Source organism: Apiotrichum porosum, assembly GCF_003942205.1.
Source record: "Apiotrichum porosum strain DSM 27194 chromosome Unknown scaffold_2, whole genome shotgun sequence".
Lineage (NCBI taxonomy): Eukaryota > Fungi > Basidiomycota > Tremellomycetes > Trichosporonales > Trichosporonaceae > Apiotrichum > Apiotrichum porosum.
The window spans coordinates 1627305-1651513 of NW_021167109.1; the positions used below are offsets into that span (position 1 = coordinate 1627305).

A 24209-nucleotide genomic window follows, 5' to 3' on the forward strand; every position below is an offset into this window, starting at 1 on the left:
GACAGCACAGTTTACTTCCATAGGACGGTATGACTCTTGTTGCTGCAGCGAGTCGAGGCCGCTTTACGGCATTAGGAGTCGTATGGCACAGCTTGGGCCGGTGGTGGACACGTCTTGGAAGTGAGGCGGAGAGCGCCGGAGCTAGGTTTTCCGATGTTTTTTTCTTGGGTCTCGATGGGACAATGCGACTCCGTTGCAGGTAGGGAGGTATTCCGGCTATACGAAGTCATCTTCACGCTCGGTATTGTCCAGACGCCAGAATGCACAATGCACGTCTCGACTCGACGGGACGAGGCAGGTGTACAGGTGTGATGTGATCTGAGCCGGGTCGAGCCGGGTCCTTAAGGAGGCTTTCAAGAGATTGAAAAAGGGACCTGGCCACAAGCTATGTAACAGGGTACCTCGACTAGCGACCCGACAATCTGCATGCCCGGCACAACTGCATGGCTGCACCGGTCTCTCCTAGTTGATGACTTTTACGAGCACAACCCTATGTGCAGATGTCCCAACAGAACGACGATGCTGACATGGTCAGACGGACAGTGTGACTGCTGCATGCTCTGGCCAGCTCAATAGCCCAACGCTGCCCTGTAGCCTGTGCTGTGGCCTGTATCCCCTGCTTGTTAAGCGTAACCGCCGTATCCAAAAGATCAAAAGGACGGCCCTTTTGGGCGAGAATGGGGCCAGGGGCCCTGCAGGCGGCCGTGCCGGGTTTCCTAGTGAGACATGTGCCGGCACGAGAGACAAGAGCGAGAGACGGCCCGTCAGCTGGCCACACCACCTGGCCAGCTGGCCGCGGCTGGGCTGCGCGTGGCGTCACCCATGGCGTATGGCGTACTCTTCCCCTCGCCGAATGGTTCTATTACAAGAGACGCTCTATTGGTGTCGATCTCGACGCGCGTCATTGTCGCAGAGCTTTAATCTAGCGAGAGTTCGCTTGATCGCTTGCCGGTGGCCGGTGGAAAAGAACAGAAAAGCGAGACGAGAAAAAAGTTTTTTGGAACGCAGATGCATACGGCAATGGGGGAGATGCAACGACGTGGGAGCACAGGAGTACGTTGCAGGACCCGACCTGTCATATGTCATACCACCCAACGTAAGTACCATGCTCCCCGTATAGGCCGCGGCCTGTACGGCGTGTTCTCTTCTGGTCGTGTGCCCGCCCGTTCGCGGCCCTGTTTGTCTTCCGGGTGATTGAGATCGACTGATTAGAGGTAGGGTCTCTCGAGACACCCGTGTCAAGGCCTCAAGGAGCGCAGGGACGCTCCAGCAGAGGGTTTTTTTGTGATTTTCTGCATTGCAGCAGCAGCGACAGAGACCGTACATACCATTGCTCTCGACGGGCCGTCAACCCGCGCATCCCCTTTGACGGTCAGGGATATGGGTACCTATGGAAACTTGTGCAGACTGGCGCCTGGCGGCGTCCCAACAACCTCCCCACCCCCCCTGTGGCTGCTCGTCTTGGCGGGGGCATGGGGCATGGCCGGCGTGTGGCCGGGTTGGGTCTGGGCCAGCATCTCGAGATCGCGGCGCGCGCGGGTGCCAGCAAGCTGCACGCCAGACACCGACTAAACAGCACCAAAAGGAAACGTTTGGAGCTGGCCGGCTGGCTCGGCAGGCTGAGGCATGCAAAGGCAGGTCCTGCGTGCTCTCCTGGTGGTCGACTGCTGCGTTGTGCCATTCCATTCTCGTTCTCATTCTCATTCTCATTCTCATTCTCATTCTCGTTCTCGTTCTCGTTCTCGACTCTCCTCAGCTTTTTACTGCCCCCTCTCTCCCGCTTTCTTGCGCTTGCCCGACGGCCCCGCGCAGCACCATTCTTCTGTAATTCAAACCACCGGGTACTGGCACTTGCACCCCGGCACTTGCTCTCCCCCCCCCGCTTCACCCCTCCCCTCCCCCTCCCCACGCACACATGGCCAACATGAAGGACAAGGCCGCCGACTGGCTCGGTGACCACCCGGCCGCGCACCATGTAAGTGGAAGTGATGGTTGCCATGGTGGTCGGCGGAGGCACGCGACACCGTTGCCAACGCTAAATGTTTGGGTGGTGTAGAAGGTTTACTGACGCGGAACGCACAGCTCCGCGGCAAGCGGTGGTTGGAAATCTTGGGCTCTGTTCTTCTTTCTCTTGGTGTGCTTGGTCTGATCGGTGTATGGGCTGGTAAGTACTCGACATCAGAAACGGCACCACCGTAGCAGCAGTGCTGACAATGCAGCGGCCACGGAGGGTTATGAGAGCACATCAGAGTTCTCACCAAACTTCAACCTCACCGATAACGACCACTGGTACTCCGACTTCATTCCGGGCCGCACTGGCCAGTTGTGTCAGCCTGCCTTGTGAGTGACACGGCGAGATAGACGATCAGTCATGGCTGCGAGGGTTCCTCACGGGGCCTGCTCGCCCTGTCGCTCAACTGCGGATGAGGTGTCGTGGGCCCGGGGGCTCCAACGTACCCACGTATACCGATTTAGAAAGCATGACAGGTTGCTAACGTTGCCGCAGCATCAACACTGGTAGCCAGTTTTACACCACCAATGGCATCTTCCTGTGGGAGATGGGCAAGGCGTTCAACGTGTCGGGTGTTGCTGCGAACGGCAACAATGACACCATGGTCAACTTCAACGGCACCCTCAAGCAGTACGCCGACAACAAACTCGACCACTGTGACGTTTCTGGCAGTGAGTAGTAGTAGTAGCGCGTTTTCTGTTGGCACACTACCCGGCACTAACTGTATCGTAGTGGCCATTGACATGGACCTCATGCAGGCCAGCATCAGGGTGCAAGTGAGTCCAGCCCGCAGACCGTGGCACACATGTTGGCTGACCTGGGTAGCTGTATGCCACCTGCATCGACCCCAAGTGGCCTGCTCTTCTCCACTCCCAGACCACCTTCTCGGTTGACCAGAGCCGTCTGCTCGACCCTTCATTGTGGTTCAACGAGTACCTGGTCGCGAACAACTCCAACGGCAGCAGCATCAGCAGCTCGCTGAACGACCTTGCCGAGGACCTTTGGAACCGCCAAAGGGCCGTCTACCTTCGTGGCTCCGAAGTGCTCCCTACCATTCGCGGTCTCCGTCTTCTCAGTGACCGCAACTGTGCCATGGAGACCGAGAACAAGACGACCTGTTACGAATCTGCCGTGACCTACAACAACGAAAGTGTGGGTTTCTTCATGACCCCCAACCTCACCATCACCACGGTCACCAACGACACGGTCGACTGGAACATTACCACCAACAACTTTATTCAGGCCCTCTTTGCCGCCGCCCGCTACGACTTTGGTATCAACATGACCAACAACCTCTTCTCCAACGGCCAAGCCCGCTCGAGCGTCATTCAGACTGTGGACAACGTTGACAACTCGACCACACTCATGAACTCTCTCACTGGCGCCATGGCCTTCCTCGACGCCCCCGTCTACCCCCAGTCCACGGTTAGCCGCATTCAGACGAGCTACCTGTGCGTCGTCATGAAGATGAAGCCACCTGCGACGTTTGTCATGTCGGTCCTCGGTTTCACGCTCGCCATCTTTGGCGCCGCGTTTGCCGTGGCGGTCGCGGCGGTCAAGTTCCTCACGGGCAAGCACTTTGGCGTCCCGGTGGTCGACAGGACCATTCACGCCGTCACCAGCCGCCTCAGCAGCTCGACCCATCGCCGTGGTGCCAGCGGTGGCAGTGCCGTCGGCAACAAGGGCGCAAGCAGCGACGAGTATTCACGCTCGGCCGCTGACAGCACGCCGGCGCCGTCGACGTACATCGGCGGACACGCAAAGGAAGGTTCGGGCTCCGAGATGCTGTACAGCACTCCTCTGAACGACAAGTCGCGTGCCCTCGGTGGATCGGACACGGCATCGAGCATGACCCTCAAGGACCGTTTCTCGTCGTTTGGCTCGCTGTCCAAGTTTACCGACCGCGGCGCAAGCTCGGCCGCCAACTCGCCAGCTACGGGTCTCGCGAGCCTCCCCTTCGCCGACAAGTTTTCTGGCTTCATTCCTTCTGACGCTGCCGCGGGTCTGGTAGCTGGTGGAGCAGCAGGCGGTCTTACTGCCGCTGCAGCTGGCCATTTCGCCGGTGGTTCCGGTGATGAGGAGAAGGCTCTTGCAGCTGGCGCTGGCGCTGGAGGCCTTACGGCCAACATGACCTCTGAGCCCTGGGGCTTTGCCAAGGGCATGATGCCGGCCAGCATGCAGAACATGGTCCCGGCCAACATTCAAGGCATGGTCCCCGCAAACCTCCAAGGCATGGTTCCCGCAAACCTTCAAGGCATGGTCCCGGCCAACATGCAGAACATGGCCGCCAACGTCCAAGGCATGGTTCCCGCCAACATGCAGAACATGGCCGCCAACGTTCAAGGCATGGTTCCCGCCAATGTCCAAGGCATGGTCCCTGCTGGTGTCGCGGGTGGTCTCGCAGGTGCTGCCCCTGCCAACGTCCGCAACATGGTCCCCACTCAGGCTTCCGATGTGTTCGCCTCTGCTCAAAGTGCCACTGCCGCCGGCGGTGTTGCTGACCTCAGCGACCGCGCAGCAGCTATCAGCGGTCTCCCGGCCCAGGCTCAGAACATGGCGTCGAACGGTTGGGGCTCTGTTGGCACGACTGCTGCCGGTGTCGCTGCCGCAGGTGCTGCCGGCGTCGCTGGTTTCGCTGCTGCTTCGCATTTCGGCAAGGACCAGCCTCAGACCACGCCTGCACCCGTCGCTTCGCCCGTCGCCAATGCCATGACCCAGCTGCCCGTCGATCCCGCCACTGCTCAGACTGCTGCTGTCGAGACTGCTCCGTCTAACCAGCTCGGCGCTGCGCAGAACCTGGACCCCATGCTAAACCGCAAGGCTTCCACCGGCTCGGGTCTGTCCCGCCGTGTATCGCCTCCCCCTCCCATCTCCATTCCTGCCGCCCAGACCGCCGCCACCACCGAGGTCGCGGCCAACGGTACCACTTTTGCCACACCCGCTAGCCCCACTGCCTCTGGCCCGCCCGTTTTCTCTCCCAAGCAGCCCACTCGTGCCGCTGCAACTTCTGCCGGCCCGCCCCTGCTCTCTCCCAAGACCCCCACTGTGGCGAGCCCGACCGCGCCTGGTGCGCCGGTTTCCGCTCGCTCAGTTCCGGCCGTCGCGCAGAATGAGGTTGCTGCTCAAGCCCCCGTTCAGGCTGTTCCGGCCCCCGTATCGCAGGTTCCTGCGCAGGCCCCGGCGTTCGGCACCGCTGCTCTCGGTGCGGGTGTGGCTGGTGTTGCCGGTGTCGGAGCTGCCACTCTCGCTGCCAACTCGGACAACTCCTCCGTCCAGCCCAACGCTTCAAAGGCAGTCGCCGAGCCGGCTCACGCTGCCATCGCTGAGCCCGCGGCCGCGAACGTTGCCTCTGGCCCGTTCAACGTCGCTGGCATTGTCGACCCCGCAACCCAGGCTGTCTCCAACGCTACCACGAGCGCCAACACCTTCGTCGCCGGTATCCCTCAGCAGGTTTCCGCTGCTGTCCCAGCCCAATTCTCTTCCAACATGCCCTCCATGCCCACTTCCGTCTCCAGCATCCCCACGCAGGCCAACACTCAGGTTTCCAGCATCACTGGCCTCGTGAACGACAAGGTTGCCGCGGCACCCACGTTCATCTCCAACCAGACCTCCAACATCCCCACCCTCCCATCTGCCTCTTCATACACGGACACTCTCACTTCCACTTTCAACGACGCTTCCACCACCGCCTCCACCCAGCTCCAGGGCCACGCCTCCAACCTCACCGGCATGCTCAATGGCGCCACGGCGACAGCCCAGACCGCTGTCCAGACCGCAGAGGACAAGGTCAAGGCCTCGGCCTCTGGCTTCCTCGGCAACCTTTGAGACTGCCACGTGAACATTTCCATTCCCCATCCCCATTCCCCATCCAAGAATCGTCTCCTGCTTAGAAATTGGATTTTGTTTATACTACCTATCACCGCTATCACTATGGCATACTGTGTTGTTTCGCAAGGTGTGGGAGGGCAAATCGAAAGACTCGGAACAGAGCAAATAGTTGATGCGCAATGACCGCTGCTTTTCAGCCATCACATGTCCGTTTGACCCGCCTGGTCCAAACAGCACGTAGGTGTTGGGCTGTTCCGTCCTTCCTGGCCACATGCCCGTTCTGGTCACACTCAACGCCGAAGGAAGGAATAAACAGGTTATATACATGTCATATAAGGTGTTTGCAGTACAGCACATACTCACAGTGCTCACTGTACTGATTGGGGAAACTCTAAAAACAACGCTACGATGTATGGCCATTGTTGGCTCTCGCTGGTGCAGTTCAAGCTTGAACGACGGTCGGAGGCTTGATTGATCTACTACACAAATCCAGGCATGACTTCCACAGTCTCGTCCTCCCATTCTCCGGGCTTGAGTGTGGCGCGGTATTCGGTTTCGGTTGAGAATTTGACCTTGATGTCGACGAGGCCTGGTTCGGGGACCCCGTGTGGCCAACGCTTGTGTGGTGGGAGGGCCATCTCGTTGACCGCCGCCTCTTCAAGTACACCCTTCACCTTTGTCTTGAGCCGGTTCTGGGCCTTGCTATCGGTCGTGTAGTTGACAATCTTGATGAGTGTGGGCATCCATACAGGTAAGAATGAGAAGGCGGAGGTGGTCTTCTTGATTGAACAAAGCATTCATGGGAGTCGCAGGGAGTTTGCCCCTTGGGCAGAGGATGACCACCTCTTGCTGGACACTTTGGAGCGAGTCGATGGGTCTGGAACTCGCAGATGGGAACTTGGGTACGAAAGGCATGAACCACTGGCCAAACCCGCCGAATTCGTCTTCGCGGACGAGGAGAGGGTACACGAAGCGCTTCACAGTCCGGGGAAGTACGAGGCAGGATGGATTGGCATCCCTCTCCGTCTTTGCGAGTTGGCACATTGCCTGCGCCCCAGTGAGGGGAAACACGACCACCTTGTTGATTCCAAAGCGGGAGAGGTTTAAATACTGATCAGGGTAGTTACCGTCCTTGTCCCCGCGGTGCGCAGGACATCGGTGTCAATGTCGATGCTGGAGAGGACCTTGTTGGGGATAGTTCCACGAATGTCGATGAGTCAATGGCGCCTTTTGGTCGTAAGGGCCAGCATGGCTTTGTGTGCTTGAGGCGTGAGCGGTAGTATGTCACGCTTCGCGAAACGGAACACCCGTCCATGGGGAGCTGGCTGACGCCATTCAATGAAGTCGTCTTGTTGCGGTTGCGACTCGCGGTCGGCGCTGTCGAAACAAGAGATTTCGTTGTGGTCGGTCAACTTGGAGACATGGTTGCGGAAATGACGGTTCGTGTTGCGAAAGGCGACCAGGAGCTCAGGACTGGCATTGACAAGAATGGTTTCAATAATGTGTGGAAATCCTACATGGTCGATGCGGACGCGACGCATGGTGATGGGAGGATCGGGTCTCCCACTCAAATTGTCGAGCTGAGCTTGCCGGACTTGTGCCAACCTGCCAACGACAAGCTCTTTGCTGGGCTGGAGTTGGGGGGACAATAACAGATCCCGCGACCGTAACAGATCCATCTCTGCCTTGTCCAACTTGCCCATGTAAAAACGAGCTGTACCACGGCGATAGTAATAGCATGCCTTGTTGGTCTCGGTCTGCTTGAGGATTCGGACGCTTAAGGCCATTGTTGCGTCCAGTTCCGTCTCCCCCCACCTGCTCTGTTATTTACTATCCGCAGCGGCGTTTCTCATACCCACCTCTCAAGCCTCAGGTACGTCAGTGAGCGGTTGCCCCAGGCCTTGGGGTCCCAAATGTTGGCTTCAATGGCCTCCGTATAGGCTGCAAGAGCATTGCCATAGTCTCCTTTGGCAAAGGCGACGTTACCCTGGCCTGTCAGTGAAGGATGTCACAAACACGGTCTCTGAAGACTGGGTACTGCGAAACAATTGAGAGCTGTGCTCACCCACTCTCTAGCCTTGTCGGAAGCGTTGCTTTCCACAGTGGCAAAGTCTTGTTCTACTTTGTCCATGTTTGAAAGTGGAGTGGAGAGAGGAGAAATAGAGATAGGTGAGAACGTGACTGAAGAAGCTGTGGGAGACGTGGATGGGGGCGTGAGAAGACCTGTAGCACTCCGCAAACGAGGGCGTAGGTGGTGGCCAGTGCGCCTACGCGCCTACCATAGATGACAAGGCGTACTGAATCAACATCCGCCTTGCTGTTGATGAGAACTTGACGAGACTCGGAAGGCTGAATGAACAGTGCGTCGTGGTATTTTCCGGCCATTTTACATCATTTTCATCACATTACCGGACAAGCCTCGCTCACCCACAGCGAAGTCATACACAGAATATCTACACTTCACTCCACTCCACTACTCAAATCCAGGCATGACCTCGACAGTCTCCTCTTCCCACTCTCCAGGCTTGAGTGTGGCACGATACTCGTCTTCGGTGACGAATTTGAGTTTGGTCTCCACGACGCTTGGTTTGGGTGGAATGTTGCCACGCTGGCTCGAAGGCGTGTCATTGTACATTGCCCATGAGTCTTCCAAGTCACCAATTACGTGGTTTCGGAGTCGAGTTTCGGCCATGGTTTCCATAAACTTGATGACGGCGGGTTTGCCAAACAATTCATGCTGTTCCACTTCATCATCTTCCGCGTGCGTTCCCGTGCTCTCTTCCAGTAATCCAACACGCCACAGTGGAGCTGTACTTTTGTAGTTGACAACCGTGACGCAGCGAGCCTCCCACCACAGTGCACCAACAATGAGCAAACGGAGTTGGTCTTCCATCTTCTGAACGATGGGTCCCACGAAGGGCGTGATTTTGGCCATCTGGGCGGTGGCGCATATTATGACCACCTCCGGTTCGACCACCGTGACCTTGTCGAGGGGGAGGCGGAGGACATCGGCAGCACTCGAACGAGAAATCAATTTTGGCATAAAGCGAGTGAAGAATTGAAACTGGTTTCCCTCGGCGTCTTCACGGATGAGTAGAGGGTACACCAGACGTTGGATATGCTTTGGCAGGGCGAGACTCAGAGGAGGCAGGGGAATGTCGGCGTGGGATGGTTCGACTGTGGGCGGAAAAACGACCACCTTGTGGCCAATTTTAAAGAAAAACAAGTTGAGATCATCGGGTTCGTACTGGTCGTCCTTGTCCGACCGGATACGCAGCACATTGGTATTGAGCTCGATGACGGATCCACGGAGGAACAGCCTTGGAATAACGCCGCAAATGTCAATCATGTGATGGTCAACGGCGATGGTGTTGGAAATGAGGGCGTTCCGTTCACGGTCTTCTTGTACGGTGAGCTTGGGCAGCATGTCGCTCTTGTGAATCCGAAAGGCCTTGCCAAGAGGTGCTGGCTGTAACCATTGGACGTAAAGTCCCTCTTCGTCCGTGCCACTGGTGAGTTCGTTGTGGGTGGCCAAGCTGTAGACAAAGTGGCGGAAACCGCGGCATGTGTTGCGAAGCGTGACACGCAGCTCCGGTCCGGCATTGGCGACGATGGATTCGATGATGTGTGGGAAAGCCGAGTGATCAATGAGGACAGGTGGTGGAGGGAGGTTCACAACTGGTTGACGCTCTTTGGCGGCAATGGCCTGCTTTACTTGCAGTAGCCTGGCAATGACGTCCTTGTGAGTACGTTGCAATGACCACGCAAAAAGAAGGTCATTCTTAGCCGCTTCCAAATTGCCCATGTGGTAACGGGCTGTGCCACGGCGGTAGGTATAGGTGACCATGTTGGCCTCCGTCTTGTCGGGAGAGTCGATTCTGATCGCCATCCGTGCGTCGAGCTCGGCCTCTTCCCATCTGGCCTGTCAGAAAGGGGTCGTCGAGAACGGGGTGATACTGCCGGTCGACAATGCCATACTCACTTTTCCAGCTTCAAGTGAGCCATCGAACGGTTTCCCCAGGCGCGAGGGTCGTATATGTTGGCACGGATTGCGTCCGTATAGGCCTCGGCAGCCTTGGTGAATTGACCCTTGGCAAAGGCCGTGTTGCCCTTTGGCTATCAGAAAAACGTCCATCCCGGTCCCGTACAAGGAACTCACACGCTCTCTGGCCTTATCTGAAACTTTCCTGTCGATGCTGGCAAACTCGTTGCCATCGAAATTCATGATGGACAAAGCGATGACGACAATGGGATGACGGCGAGATTTGACGGCGAGTGGGTGATTGGGACCCAAAGATGAGGACGCATGTGAACTGGAAGGGAGTGTTGGGAGCAATAGGGCGTAGGTGTGTGAACGGACGAACAGTGCAACAACGACACGGCAGTTGGTGATCTGTGCGCACACTCCATCATGAGACAGCTGCTGCATCCATAACACCTTCACACTCTACATACTGCAACCAGGCATGACTTCCATCGTCTCCTCTTCCCACTCTCCAGGCTGGAGTCCTGCACGGTATTCGTCTTCGGTGAGAAACGTGAACCCGAGGCCCTCCTCTAAGTGAACGTTGGCACAATATTCCTCAAGATAGGGGACTAGAGGGTCGTCCGCGGTCTCAAAGGCCCCTGCCAGTCTGGGGACACGCTGAAATCTCTGCATCAATTCTTGGCGTAGATGAACTGGACGAATTGGTGCAAGGCCGTCCAGATTGATAATCTTGACAGCGATGGGGCCGCCAAGATGCAAAAGAAGCGTATCGACTGTGTCGAGGATTTTCCAAAAGTCGATGACTGGCGCCTGCGGAAGGAGGGTGACAGTTGGGAGAATTACGATCACTTCCAGCTTGAGATTCCTTGTGACATCTGAACTCGGGAACCTGAAGGGCGCCCGAAAGAATGGATGGGTGAAATACTGTAAAGAAGGATTGCAGTTGGCACAAAATACCCATACGAGGCGCTTGACGGAGTGGGACAGTGATATGGTGCGCAGAGTTTTGGAGTGGTACTTGACGTCGACAGAAAACATGACAATCTTGGACGCCTCAAGGTTGTCCAACGACAAGTCTTCGACAATGCGTCCTTTCTCGTCGGCTCGAATGCGCAACACCTCTGGGCGAGGAGGGAGGCTGTGAACAAACGAGGCCGGCATTGGTCCGGAAAGAGTGACAACTTTGGCAAGGCCGATGCCCCAAACATCTGCCCACCTCTCGCGGTGGTCATCGGGTACCAGGCAAAGGTGAATCTTGGGGCCTTGGACCTGGGTGGGATCTCGAAACGTAAGCCCCATTGGTGACTGTTGCGCGAATGTGGCGAGGAGCCAACAACCGTCCTCAGTGGTGGTAATGTGGACGTGTTCGCCAATCTTGATGATTTTCTCCCTCAAAGCTCGACAAGTTGAACCCAGGGAGACACGAGTGGCAGCATTCGCAAAGCTGATCACCATGTCGATAAGGTGTGGGAAGGCGGAATAGTCGATAGTGACGACCGGGGGTGGGGGGCAGGGAGGGCGGGCTGCTTCTACAGCCGACACTGTGGTTTGGATTCGAGTATCGTTGGGTGAAAGGGATGCAGCGTGCTTCAAGTCCCGAATAGCTGCGTCAACCTTTCCCGCTCCTTGACGGGCAAGACTACGAATGCAATAACCATATGGATTGGGGACTTTGGAATCGCGATCGATAAGGATGGCTGACTTGGCGTCGTACTCGGCTTGCTGCCAGCTGGCACGCATGTCAGTGGCATACCGAGATGGGTTCACTTACTTTTGAAGCCTCAGATAGACAAGCCCGCGGTTGTTCCAGGCCTTCGAGTCCAATTCATTTGCGTTCACAGCCTGAGTGTACGCAGTAATCGCGCCGTCGTAGTCGCCTTTGGCAAACGCTGCGTCGCCCTGTGTTGCGACATGTTCAGCTGATATCCATTTGGTAGTGGGATGACCCGCACGTACACGTCCACGAGCCTCTTGAGAGTGCGTGGGATCAGAATGACCGTCCTCGAATGTTTCCATGGTGTACTGCGATGGGGGATGGGTAATCATAACAGTCGTCCAAGACGCCAAGCGTGTTTGTTGTTCGGTGACGCGTGGGGGATGCTGATCGTGAAAAATGATCCCGCTGGCCATCAACGCCCCCAGGCGTCACAGAAACTTAAGCTTCTCAACACTCTCCCTCGTAGTGACACACACGGTCATTCTCTGCACGCAGGGATATCACTGATGGATGAAAGGGGCGGGAGAGATATACTAACTGTCTATATCCTCAGACGACGTTCCCAACGACAAATCGTGGACTGCCGCAGCGCTTTCTCTGCCGAGGCCGTCCCACAGAGCGGCTGGCCGTGAGCTTCAGCGAGCTGCGCCAACTTGTCGCCCAACTGGAGCGTGTCGCTGTTCAAAGGCGACATTGTCACGATGCGTGGCGCACACCTACACATGTGCACGTAGCCGTGCACATGTTTCCTTGTGCCGCTTGGCACAATGTCTCAGTGATGGGTAGACTCGGGGAGGCTTCTCGACCATCACACAAGTTTGCCACCCATGTTGTTTGATGTGCCTGCATTTCCTGTTGAATGCCTGGGCGAGAGAAACAGAAAGAAGCGATCAATGCAGCCGTCTGTGTGAATCGGACAGTGAATGACACATCAGGCGCGAACTTCAACAGTCATGGAGAGTGAGGTGCACACGTGAGAATGAGGGCGAAGACAAGAGAGTTCGGCGTGATGACAGAATCAGGCTGTCCGAGCGCAGTTTGCGTCTCTTTTTCAGTGTCCTGACGTCGTTGGTTTCTGCTAACCTAGTGACTACAGCCTGTACACATCCAGAGACTTTTCTGGATGGATTGTCTTTGTCTGACAACAAGCACTGCACTACAATGGAGACTGCACGGCAAAACGACTGTCAAGCCCAGCTTGAGCAACGGGTCGCGGCCACAAGTGTGAATGTGGCGTTTCATCGGTGTGACCATCACCCAGTGATCATCATTCATCAGAGACCGACCAACAGTCGTAGTCCAAGGTCAAACGACTGGGTTACGGTCACATGTTGTCAGGATCCCCCAAAAGAATACGGTGGGGTGCACGAACGTGCGGCAACGCTCAAGACGTGGGAAAGTGCGTCTGTGTGTGTGTCCGAAGCACTACCGAAGACACCCGAACTCCACTGCCAGGTTCCAAAAGTTCAACTGGTGATGCCGAAGGGATGCCGAGCAGGAAAATGGCAGAACACGATACGGGTGCGAGAGGAAAGTGAGAAGCAAGAACAACGGCCAGTTGACCAACCCTTGCACACCCAAGACACTCGCCCTCCTCGGCACACGGGCGCGAAGCGCGCATGCGTGACCTCTTGTGCGCGCCACAAGGAGACATCTGGTGCGAGACTGAAGGAGCAAGACGTTCAAAGTTGAGTCGAGCTGGCCCCATCCGGTGGCTAGGCTGGGACCGCCAACAGGCATATAAACCCCCACCCAGGCCGACATTCTTGGCCTCTTCATCCCACCACCTCTTCTTTCCATCTCCTCACTTGTAGACTTCCTCGTCTACCCTCCCTCCCCTGCCATAGCCTCCCTTCCATTTACCCTTATGGCCGAGACTTCCCCCCAACCCAGCCCCGTAAGCCCAAGCCCGTTCTCCCTCCCATCCAGACCCCCATCATGGCTCCGCCACGACCGGGCTCTCCCCTGCCCCCCAACAAGCCTCCATACCCCATCCCCCCGGCACCTCCTACAGTGGCCTCGTACCCTCCTCCCCGTCCCGTTCCCAACTACCCCCCTCCTCCTCCACCAGGGCCACCTACCAGGCCTCGGCGGTTCTGAGGGCGGGTTTGAGTCCAAGACCTGACGCACATCCGCTGCGGCGGACAGTCTGAGACACGAGCTTCAGTACAACGGCCCCCTTTCCCATCAGTATCGGCTGGCAAGAGACAGCCTGACCCATGGGAGAGGGACGAGGCCCGAAAGTACGGCCCATGTCTCGGCGGTGAGTCTTGTCTGGTTCGCTGGTGGGTTCTGTTCGACCATTCGTTTGGGTTCACTCGCCGCTTCTCGTGTGTACACTTGTTTCGCCTGCATGTTTGATGAGTGATTGCAGCTGCGTTTCCACTGCGGTGGCAAACCAGCTGCGAGATGACCTCGCGCCTCCTTTCCCCTCTGATGGCCGTGTCTGATGAGTGATGGGAGCTTCATGGGCTTGGGTCTTCTCGGTTTCTGGGGTTGGGCTCCTCATCCTCTCTCCTCCATCTCTTTCCTCCACCCGCGTCGGGTATCCACCCGGCACACCACCACCCACACACGGCGAACCGGCGCCGCTTCATCTCCTGGCCCAGTCAGTTTGAGGGCCATCCACGGCGACGTAGCCTTGCAAGGTGAGTTGTCTTTCCGTTTGGAGGTCCTGCTAACTCTCCAGCTTGTCGCTCATTCCAGAATCTCCCCCTGCGCGTGCGTCACCCAGCCACACAGCACACGTGCATTGCCCCCTCGCCATCTCGTTGTCGGTCAAGTGAGTGTTCCATTAGCGTCTGTCTGGTCTTTTCGTGAGTCGCTGAGAATGGAAGCCAACACCCATTTCCCCCCGCGCTTGGCTCGAACGGCACTGCCATTTTTGCGTGCGCGTGTGCCCAACGGCAGCGACCGACACCGATCAAGACCACCCCCAATCTCCTCATCATCAGTCAACTCGTGTGTGATTCGATTTAATCCCCGCCCGCAATACACGAAAGCAGGGCGGGCAGGGACATTTGTTGTGGCCGTTTCTCAGTAGCTTTGTTCAGTACAGTTTGCAAGCATGTTCAATGAATGTTGTAAGAACGACGCATTTGACCAGTTCAGTTCAGTCGAGTCACGAGGCAGATAGTACTTCTTTCATTTTGCTCGTCCGGTTACAAGGGTCCTGAGTTGGGTCAGCAGCGTCCCCGTGTCAAGCACACCCAAGCAAACACTAACTTACACACAACACCTCGCAGCCAAGCCCTAGGCCCTAGGCTTGCGTCCCCACACCACCTGGGTAGGACACGAGTTCTTCGTAAACGCCGGGATCGTGCTGCCCTCCATCCCGCCCGTCTCCACAAACCCATAGCGCTGCAACAGCTGTTCCAGCTGGTCCCGGCTCCACGTGGCGCGGAACTCCTTTCCAGAGATGACCTTGTCGTCGCCGTTGTAGACCGGGACGTTGTCCTTGTCCTCGATGACATGGTGCTTGGCACTCAAGTCCTCGCCGTCTGGACCGGGCGCGAACTCGAGCACGACAAACAGGCCGCCGGGCTGGAGGACGTCCAGGACGCCCGGGAAGAACGTGCGGAAGTCGTATACGTGGTGCACGACGAGGGTGGAGATGGCGACGTCCCAGTGCGTGCGCGGCGCAGGCTGTGCGCGCTCGGGCTCGGCGGCGGTGGGTGACGGGAGCGGTTGGCCGCTCTGGAACTGCGCCGCCGAGTCGGGCGTCAGCTCGTGGATCGCCCATTTGACGTTTGGCAGCTGGTCGACCTGGGTGGAAAGCACAGACGCCATGGACGGGCTGGGCTCGATAGCGTACACGCTCTTAAAGTCTTTAAAGTACGGTGTGACGACACCGACACCGGCGCCCACTTCCAGCAGGTCGATTTCCGTGGGAGGCGTGTTGTCGCCTGCGGCAGCGATGGCGCGGATGATGGTGGCTGCGTTGATGCCCGCCGCTTGGCGGACATTGGGGCGGGAGATGTATTCCTCGCCGTTCCAGGCGTCGTCGGACATTGTTGGGTGTGGTGATAGAGGGAGGGAGAGAGAGAGTGCGATGAAAGAAACGAAAGTGGGCTTTGGTTGACCATGCGCGTTGCTGTTGGAGACCCCGCGCGGCGGAGCGGGACATAGCCGAGACGCCGAGATCTTGTTGCCGAATACCGCAATCGACGTCGTTCACGCCTCTGCCTGTCAGGTTCTGTTATAGATTGCATGAAATGTATGGCACAGGCTCTAATCACTGTCGCTGTCCAGCACGTCCACCTCCTCAATCTTGAACGTGTCGGCCGCGCCAACCCCGCGCTCGGGGTCTTCATCACCTTCACCCATGTCCGCATCCCCATCCTCAGCGACACCGCTGTCGTCCAGGGCACCGTTGTTCAGTCGCGCCTCTTCCACGGCCTTGCGCTCGCGCTCGCGCTCCTCGGCCTTTTCCTTCTCGCGCCTCGCCTTGGCCTCAAGCCTGCGCTCTTCAGCAAGCTGGGCATCCTTCCTGGAGTAAAACTCGTCGGCAAGGCGACTGACACCCTCGGCCTGGAGCGTGTCGATCAGGCCGTAGTATGTCGGGTTGGTGCGCACGCGACGGCCGAGCAGTGTCCAGCCCATGAGGTCGACCAGATCGCGTTTACGCAGGTCGGGTACGCGCGGGCGGTGCGGCGCCGGTGGTGGCGGCGGGTCGCGGGGCTTGAGCATGCCCTCGAGCGCGGCAGCAGTCGACTCTGTGCCGAGCTCACGGTGGCAGACAGCGGGGAGTTTACTTTCCAGAGGCAGGCCGTCGGACAGCACGCGCGCGATACCAACGCTCTGCTCGCCTTGGCACATGACAAACATGCGCCCGGCCTGTGCAGCAGGGTGTGCCGACTGGACGGCGAACCCTTGCATGCGGATGAGCTCGTGACGCGCATAGTTGGCAATGACGCGGTCGCCCGACGCGCGATCGTACTTGGCATACTGGGCACCCATGAGAACGACGGTGGAGGCGCGGACGGGGAGCGTCCAGCAGGCGTCACGCGGGGCGATGAGGGCCTTGATAATGCCCGAAGCGAAAAGCTCGAGGACGAGCGCGAGGTCGGTAGGTGCCATGGTCGGCAGGATGTAGCCGATACCGTGGAGAAGGGGCTCGACGAGGTTGCTGTCCCTCAGCCTGGCGACGAGGGGTTCGACGTCGGCGCGCGGCGCTTGCAGGAACCCAGAGAGGTCCATTTCGGTACCCGACTGGGTGACGAGGTCGGCTGCGGCCGAGCGCGCCGCAACGCGACTCGGCGTGAACACCACGACGGGGCCGGGGGCCTGCTTGATAATGTCATATGTAGGCTTGACCATGGTCTTGAGCAAAGTCGCCGAGTGGGCCGTGCTGAAAGTCTTGAGCTGGACAACAACAGGTGCCCCACGGTCGCGCGGGGCGAATGCAAACTGGAAATCGGGGCTGACACCGAGCCAGTTGCCGAGATCTGTAGGGTTGATGAGAGTGGACGAGAGACCGACAATACGCGTCCTGGCCGCGCGAGAGATGGAAAGGAGCTTGGCGATGACAAGCTCGTAGTGCGCGTCCATGAGGTGCAGGTCCTCGAGGACGATGAGGGACAACTTATGCCCGAGGTCGTACAGCCTTGGGCCCACGATACCGTCCAGAGCCTGAGGGGTAGCGACAATGATACGCTGACCCTCGGCCTCTGCAGCCTTTTCCAGAGCATCGGCGTTGCGCACATGCGTGACGCTCACTTTACGGCCCTTGGGCACAATGCCGCGGATACGCGCTGCGGCCTCTCCGGCAGAGCGCACGTCGGGCATGATCACCAGCGCGAGGCCATTGGCCTCGTGGCGGAACGCATGCCAAATGGCCATTTCACCCAGCAAGCTCTTTCCACACGCAACGGGAGCCGACAGCAGAACGTTGTTGTTGGTGTGGTACATGCTCCAGAATGCTTGGGACTGGATGCTGTTGAGCATCGGGACGTGCGGGCGGTAGGCCGACACGAGGGCTGGGTCGTCCAGCGCCGTGATGGGGAGGAAGGGCAGGTCGAGCAGAGGTGTGGCCTCGGTAAACTGCTTGGGCATGATGAGGTTGGCGAGGGAGATGACAGTCTGGCTGTCCGAGCCAAGCCAGCGGTCCGAGGCGGTGACGATGGAGATGGTCGAGTGCTGTCCGTCCCAGGGAATGACAAAGTCAATGTCCATAGTGGTGGACGTCTGGCGGAGAAGGATGCTGCGCCACTGCAGAATGTGGACTCCCTCCTCGTCCTGCACCCAGACATAGAAGGGCTCTGCGGAACCAGACAGCTTGGTGTTCCACTGGAACTGCGCCTCGACCGTGACCGTGATCTGGAGCAAATCGTGTGCCAAAGGGCGGAGAGCATAGTTGACACCGATGGTGGGGAACATGAGCGCGGCGTTGCGGAGTGCAGCGCCATGCGTCTCGTTCATGTGGACCATGTCGCCCACGTCCTTGGGGTCCATCTCGCGGAGGTCCGCGATTTCAGCATCGTCCGCCCAGCGGCGGAGGTTGTAGATTGTGTCACGCTGGAGCGTTGTAATCTGCTCAAGCGGGTGGTCGTACGGCCACATGCGCTTCTCAATGGCCTTGGACAGGTCGATAAGAAGGAGAGCACAGTTGGACCAGTTGCGCGAGAGGGCAATCTCGAGCAAGGCGCGGATGATACGACCGGCATTCTGGGCGACGTACGCCGCGTCCGAGACGAGAGCAAAGTCCTCAATGAAGACCTTTGAAATGTGGGCTTGAAGCCTGGTTGGTTAGCTTATGACACAGATGTCTCAGCTACGCTTACAGAATGTTGACCTTGCCCTGCGCACTGGTAGCACCGCCCTTGACCTCCATGGGGCAGTTGTCGCTGCTCATAATGTTGGTGAGCTCGTCAATCTCAGTGTCGCGGATCTGGATCTGGGCAAACTGCTGGGTCAGTAAAGCTCGGGTTCCTCAAACCCACCTCAGTAGCCTGCGCCAGCATGGCGAAGATGTCGGCATTTTTCATACGGGGGTTGAACTGCTCGTCTGTTTGATTAGCTTGAATGCAGATGCTAGAGCCCACAAAGCTACTCACTGAACACCTCGACGGTCTGGTGCCGCAGGTAGTACCTCGCGGCAATACGGCCCAAGTCGCTGATCACAAACGAGTTTGTAAACTCATCAAAGCGGATCATCTTGGCCGTTGCGAGGGTGCGCGCAGCGGAAATGACCAGCTCGCTGCGCTTGTTGCCCAGCTGCGGGTCGTCCTTGGGCTCGTCATGCGACATGCCGTAGATGAACGGCTCGCGGCGCATGCGCACTGCAAATGTTAGCTGTCGCGTCGGCAAGGAACTAGCTAACCGAAAAGGTACGTGTAACCGATCCACGAGATGGCCTCGCGGACATTGGCAATGGTGCCAAGGGATACTTCGGCGTTGAGAGCGTCGACCATGCCGGGGATAAACTTGGACTCGATGGGTTGCTTCTTGTCAGCTTGCATTTGTGGTGGAGGTAGCTCACCTGGCTCATAATGCTGTATAGGTAATGGTCAAGCTTGTCTTGCGCGGTACAGATGTATCCGACACCCTCAGTCTCGTAGCCTGGACGACCGGCACGACCAAAGATCTGGAGAACATCGAGGACCGACAGGTCGACAAAGGCACCCTTGCCCGAATCGTACACGTTGGTGCCCTTGATAATGACGGCGTGCGCTGGCAAATTGACACCCCACGCCAAAGTGGACGTACAGCAGAGGACCTTGATGGCGTTGTCCTCAAACATGCGCTCCATCATGGTACGGTCCGACCTCAACATGCCTGCGTGGTGGATACCGAAACCGTAATCGAACAGCTCCTTCATCTCGCGGTTGCGAGAGGTGCCAATGTCGCGGCGGTACAGTTGGAACTTGGGGTGGTCGTGGTTGTCGAACAGGTCAATAGAGCTCTCCTCCATGGCCATTTCTTTCAGACGCTGCGCCGTTTTGACTGTCTCCTTGCGCGCGTGGACAAAGACCATGACCTGGTGGCCCTCGCGCACAAGCTCGAGAGCCTTGTCGAACACGACTTGTTCCATGTTACGCGTCTGGGTAGCGCTGCGTGGCTTGCCCTTGACACCGATAAAGTGTTGCTCGAGGGGGACGGGACGGAAGGCGGCATCGAAGAAGAACAGGCCCTGGTAACGGTTGACGCTGGTGGGTTAGCAGACATCAGGCGTACGACAACCCACCGCAAGAAGTCGCTGACGTCGATGTAGTTTGGCAGCGTGGCACTGAGACCAACAATGCGGATGAGGGACTGGGACGACTCGACCTGGTGGGTTAGCCTTGGCCTGGTACACGTTCACCCACCTGTCGCAGCGTCCTCGCCACAATGGTCTCAATGACCGCACCACGCTCTTCGTTGAGGAGGTGCACCTCGTCGATAATCAGGAGGCGGACCTTGGCTGCGAGTTCACCTTCACCCGTAGGTTTGCGGGTAACCACATCCCACTTCTCAGGCGTGGTCACGATAATCTGCGTCTCGTTGATCTCCTGACGGGTCATCTGCATGTCTCCCGTCAACTCGCGGACCTGCACACCGAGCCACGCGAGGCGTTTGCCAAACTTGCGCGTGATCTCGGCAGCCAGGGCCTTCATGGGCGCGACGTAGATGATCTTAAACTTGTCCTTGTCGACCGTGAAGCCCGACGCGTGGGTGGAGGGGCCGGGCTTGATGTGGGACTGGAGGACACGCAGAATGGTCATGATGGCCACGTCCGTCTTACCCGCACCGGTGGGCGCGCAGACGAGCATGTTTTCGTTCGTGTTCATCGCAATGGGCTGGACGATGGACTGCATCCTGTTCAGGGAAGTGTAGCCTGGGAAACAGCCGCGCGCGAGGGGAGGCAGGTTGCGGATGAGGACGGGCTTCTCGGTGGCCTTGGGCGGGGGCAGGTTGGGTGGAGGGACAGTGACCTCCTCGCAGATGTCAGTCTGCTCCCTCACGGTGCCGACGGGGAGAGCCAGCTTGCCGCCGTAGGACATGGCAGCGTTGACGCTCTTGCCAGAGGTGTAGACGTGAGGAAGGTTCTCGGTCTCTTTCGGGACACGTTGCTGCAAAGGTCAGCTACAGCTTATTACGATGGTCGCCAGCTCACCTGGCTCTCTTCCACGAACATGGCCTTGGGCCTGTTCAGCTGCTCCTGGATACGCTGCTCGATGTCCTCAGCTGTACCAATAACGTCTGTGATGTCGATCATGCCCTTGCGGCCCTTCTGGTTCTTCGGCGGCTTCCGCTGCTGCAGACAGTCAGCTGACAGCTCACATTGAGTGAAAGAAGAAGCTCACTTTGGCACCACCGCCGCGCTCAGCAAGGACTACCGACTCGCGCACACCGGGCTTGAGCACATCTTCAACGAGCATGAGTCCATCACCCTCAAAGCCGAGGATCTCGACCAGCTCGCTCTGGATGTCCATCTCGTCGCGGCCCGAGGCGAGGAGCTCAAGGAGGGACGCGTACGCCGTGGGCTGCAGGTGGCTAATTTCTGTCAGATACATTGATTATGATGGCCCATGGTCCCACGATACACACCGGTGAAGCCGGGCCAAGAGGTCGCTGACGTCCTTGCCCGCACGACCGGAGCCGGAGGCGGACGCAGCCGGCTCGGGCGGTGTGGGGGGCAAGTACACGTCGTCATCGAGGTGCATGGCGGACACATGGCCGGCGACTTGCTCCACGGCATCGACGCCGAGGAGGGAGTGGAGCGTCGGCCAGAGGGTACGTTCTGCAGCGAGGAGGTTGTCCTCGTTGGCCGCGGTGACGTTGCTGGAGATTGTTAGCTTCAAGAGACCACGTTCAGCTCACTCAATGCTGGCGAGGAGTGCCTCCCATTCTCTATGGGCGGTAGTTGACGGGCCTGGCTCGCCACATATGCCGTCAAGATAGGCCGTGAGCGACATGGCTGGGTATATGCTGTTGTATGAAGACGAGATGAGTTGAATGGAGAGAGATCGAATGGATTGCAGCGAATGACTTTTGGGCGTCACTGCTGTCTGGCTCGGATCCGACAAACGTGGGGACCCCGCATGGCCACGAGTAGGCGCCGAGTCGTGCGTTTGCACAGAGCCACGTCCTGCATGCAGATACGCATGCATGTGACGGTCCTGGGAGACGAATTAGATACGAATACATCAGTGTAAGAGGTATGGACGGAGAGAGCGTCTGCGGAAAGGTACCAACGAACGGCTGGCACGAAGTCTCTAGCGCGGGCCACCATGGGCCAACTCGCCCCTCTGCAGCTTGTCCTTCGCATTTGCCCCGCTGTGAGAGAGCCGTTTGAACTGAACCAGCGCAACCGAGTAACCATGCCAAGGTCAAGTACCAAGTTACAGGAATACATCCATAAAACTCCCATCTACGATGGAAAACACCTGCCTTTCCATCTCGCAACGGTGCGCGTTTAGAACACCTTGAGACCTCCGAGCTCGATCAGGCCCGCACCGACGGCAGCGGCACCAGCCTCGGGGGCGACGGCGGACAGGGCGCCGGCAAGACCGACACCGCCAAAGAGGGACGAGAAGAGCTCGTCGACCTGCTCCTCGTGCCAGCCGTTCTCGAGGGGCACGGGGACGAGGAAGTTGGCGGCCTTTTCGTGGACAGTGTACCTGGAGGCGAGATGTCAATATTGAACATTTTTTATGCAGCAGTGTTGAAGCCCAACGAGAGATCCACCACCTCAACACTCACCTCAGTTTCCTTCCCTTGCTTCCGCCACGCTCGGCCTCGCGCTTCTTCTTCTTTTCCCTCCTGAGGTGGGACAGGTCCACGCCGGCGCCCTGGCGGCTCTCAATGACCTCACGGAGGAGGGCGCGGTAGCCTGCCTCCTCGCTCTCGAGGAGGGGCTTGGGCGCGTCGCGCCTCTGCGCGAGGCTCGCGTCAATGGCCTCGACGACGCCGACGGCACCCTTCGTGGCCTGGGCAAACTTGGATCCGCCAGCCTTGCCGAGCTGCAAGGAGGCGGCGTGGATCTTGGTCGACCACTTGTTGAGCACGGGGACGAGCTGCGTGTGGGCGGCGTCGACAAGCGCGAACGAGTCGGCGGCAGACTCGGCCCAGTAACCCTCCTCGTCGGCCTCGTCGGATGTGCGTCGGCGCTTGGTTGCGGGCGCCTCGGTGCCGGGGAGAGTGATGGCTTCGCGCAGCGCAAAGAGCTTTTCGTTGAGGGACGCGAGCGAGGCAAGAGTCTCGGCGCGCTTGGTGGCCACCTCGCCCTCGGGGTCGGCAATGTCGGCAGCGTCACCGGGGACCTTGAACGAGGCCGGGAGGGCCTTTTGGAAGGTGATGCGGAGAGTAAGGAGAGTGTCAAACAGGTCCTGCGTTGGGTTAGCGCGAGCATTTCGTTGTGGAACCCACCCTCTGGCGCTTGATGCCACGGCCCTTCTCAATGTCCTTTAGCCTGGACTCGCGGAGCGCGCCCATGGGGTCGAGTGCGCGGCCAGATGGAGCAGGTCGGGTGTCCTCCTCCTCTTCGTCTTCCTCATCATCATCCTCGTCATCCTCGTCCTCCTCCTCGTCATCTTCCTCCTCATCGTCCTCGTCAAAGTCCTCCTCGTCCTCATCCTCGTCGTCGTCGTCCTCATCGTCGTCACCGCCAAACGCGCCCTGCTCCTCCTCATCGTCCTCCTCATCGTCGTCGTCAAAGATCTTCATGCGCGAGCTGGCCTGACCGCCGTACTTCTCCGTCAAGAGAGTCTGGGCAGTCTCGTCGCCACCAGCAGCCGCGCGGAGGCGCGAGGGGCTAAGGAAGCGACGTCAGTACCAGAACAACAGCCAAAGCCAGTCCTCAGCACATTAACTCACCCGACATCGACATAGTGCTCGCGGCCCTCACCGGCCTCGCGCTGGGGGCGCTCGTTGCTGTCGAGGGAGGAGTAGGCGGCCTCGGGGTCGAGGGCTGGAGGGGTCAGTACGAGCACGCAACAACTGGAATACCCCCGGCTCTTGTGATGACGGACAGTCGAATGAGCCGGGACGATGTACACGCACACTTGGGGGCGTCCTCCTCGAGCCTGCGGAGTTGGTCCTTGAGCGAGATGCCCATGGTGTTTTGGTTGAACTGTTGTTGTTGTAGTGGGTGTTGTTGAAAGATGTCGTCTCGTCGTCGTGAGCGAGGGTGTTGGCCACCAACCGACAACTTTTGGAGGTTCAGGCACGATGAATTAACGGGAGGACCGTTTAAATTACTCCCGCTGGCCTAAACGGTGCCGATCCAAGTGTCTCTTCAAAGGGGGGGGGGGGGATTTGTTAAGGAAAACTGTGCCTTAGAGAAACACACTACGCATTTGCTCAAACCGTGCCCCGCTTGTGAGCAAATGCGTCGTGTGTTTCTCGAAATGGTGTGTTTGCGGAGAAACACACTACGCATTTGATCAAATGCGTAGTGTGTTTGATCAAATGCGTAGTGTGTTTCTAAACGGGGCTGGCCGTTGGTGGCGATATGACGTCCGGGCTCACTGGTGCTGTCATCGTCGTCTTGTCTCGTGGCCGACTTTTCTCACAACAAATGGGCAAAACCGATTCACGAAGAGTGTGCATCACAGTGGTCACAGTGGTCGCAGTGTCCAAGGCCAATATCCATGGTCTGGTGCGCTCACGGTTGTCCCATCGCCATTTCGTTGCCTGCGGCGCGCGCTATCGACTCACGACTCGTCGGCACCGAAGCCACAAGT

At 58.3% G+C, this 24209-nt stretch overlaps 10 protein-coding genes across 10 annotated transcripts; 2 read left to right on the forward strand and 8 right to left on the reverse strand.

Moving 5' to 3' along the window:
• Positions 1-1924: 1924 nt before the first annotated feature.
• On the forward strand, positions 1925-5836 carry EHS24_004646 (uncharacterized protein; the record flags this gene model as incomplete). Its single annotated transcript, XM_028620209.1, has 6 exons — positions 1925-1975; positions 2083-2164; positions 2220-2340; positions 2507-2682; positions 2744-2787; positions 2837-5836. 6 exons carry the CDS (start codon positions 1925-1927, stop codon positions 5834-5836), a joined length of 3474 nt encoding a protein of 1157 aa, XP_028479181.1.
• A 482-nt stretch (positions 5837-6318) lies between these two features.
• Positions 6319-6636, reverse strand: EHS24_004647 (uncharacterized protein; the record flags this gene model as incomplete). Its single annotated transcript, XM_028620210.1, has 1 exon — positions 6319-6636. The coding sequence occupies one exon, from the start codon at positions 6634-6636 to the stop codon at positions 6319-6321; it is 318 nt and encodes a 105-aa protein (XP_028479182.1).
• A 487-nt stretch (positions 6637-7123) lies between these two features.
• EHS24_004648 (uncharacterized protein) lies at positions 7124-7380 on the reverse strand (the record flags this gene model as incomplete). The annotated part of the gene is made up of 2 exons (XM_028620211.1): positions 7124-7128; positions 7170-7380. The coding sequence occupies 2 exons, from the start codon at positions 7378-7380 to the stop codon at positions 7124-7126; spliced, it is 216 nt and encodes a 71-aa protein (XP_028479183.1).
• Positions 7381-7662: 282 nt separating this feature from the next.
• On the reverse strand, positions 7663-7970 carry EHS24_004649 (uncharacterized protein; the record flags this gene model as incomplete). Its single annotated transcript, XM_028620212.1, has 3 exons — positions 7663-7669; positions 7699-7826; positions 7905-7970. 3 exons carry the CDS (start codon positions 7968-7970, stop codon positions 7663-7665), a joined length of 201 nt encoding a protein of 66 aa, XP_028479184.1.
• Positions 7971-8312: 342 nt separating this feature from the next.
• EHS24_004650 (uncharacterized protein) lies at positions 8313-10064 on the reverse strand (the record flags this gene model as incomplete). The annotated part of the gene is made up of 3 exons (XM_028620213.1): positions 8313-9756; positions 9822-9955; positions 9999-10064. 3 exons carry the CDS (start codon positions 10062-10064, stop codon positions 8313-8315), a joined length of 1644 nt encoding a protein of 547 aa, XP_028479185.1.
• A 608-nt stretch (positions 10065-10672) lies between these two features.
• EHS24_004651 (uncharacterized protein) lies at positions 10673-11843 on the reverse strand (the record flags this gene model as incomplete). The annotated part of the gene is made up of 4 exons (XM_028620214.1): positions 10673-10675; positions 10785-11556; positions 11599-11726; positions 11784-11843. The coding sequence occupies 4 exons, from the start codon at positions 11841-11843 to the stop codon at positions 10673-10675; spliced, it is 963 nt and encodes a 320-aa protein (XP_028479186.1).
• A 1639-nt stretch (positions 11844-13482) lies between these two features.
• Positions 13483-13644, forward strand: EHS24_004652 (uncharacterized protein; the record flags this gene model as incomplete). Its single annotated transcript, XM_028620215.1, has 1 exon — positions 13483-13644. One exon carries the CDS (start codon positions 13483-13485, stop codon positions 13642-13644), a length of 162 nt encoding a protein of 53 aa, XP_028479187.1.
• Positions 13645-14796: 1152 nt separating this feature from the next.
• Positions 14797-15555, reverse strand: EHS24_004653 (uncharacterized protein; the record flags this gene model as incomplete). The annotated part of the gene is made up of 1 exon (XM_028620216.1): positions 14797-15555. The coding sequence occupies one exon, from the start codon at positions 15553-15555 to the stop codon at positions 14797-14799; it is 759 nt and encodes a 252-aa protein (XP_028479188.1).
• A 219-nt stretch (positions 15556-15774) lies between these two features.
• EHS24_004654 (uncharacterized protein) lies at positions 15775-21440 on the reverse strand (the record flags this gene model as incomplete). The annotated part of the gene is made up of 12 exons (XM_028620217.1): positions 15775-18283; positions 18327-18448; positions 18486-18550; positions 18600-18824; positions 18866-18986; positions 19025-19691; positions 19730-19812; positions 19851-20594; positions 20639-20779; positions 20829-21018; positions 21073-21306; positions 21346-21440. The coding sequence occupies 12 exons, from the start codon at positions 21438-21440 to the stop codon at positions 15775-15777; spliced, it is 5196 nt and encodes a 1731-aa protein (XP_028479189.1).
• Positions 21441-21940: 500 nt separating this feature from the next.
• On the reverse strand, positions 21941-23581 carry BFR2 (rRNA-processing protein bfr2; the record flags this gene model as incomplete). Its single annotated transcript, XM_028620218.1, has 5 exons — positions 21941-22145; positions 22228-22853; positions 22894-23278; positions 23341-23434; positions 23527-23581. The coding sequence occupies 5 exons, from the start codon at positions 23579-23581 to the stop codon at positions 21941-21943; spliced, it is 1365 nt and encodes a 454-aa protein (XP_028479190.1).
• Positions 23582-24209: the final 628 nt, after the last annotated feature.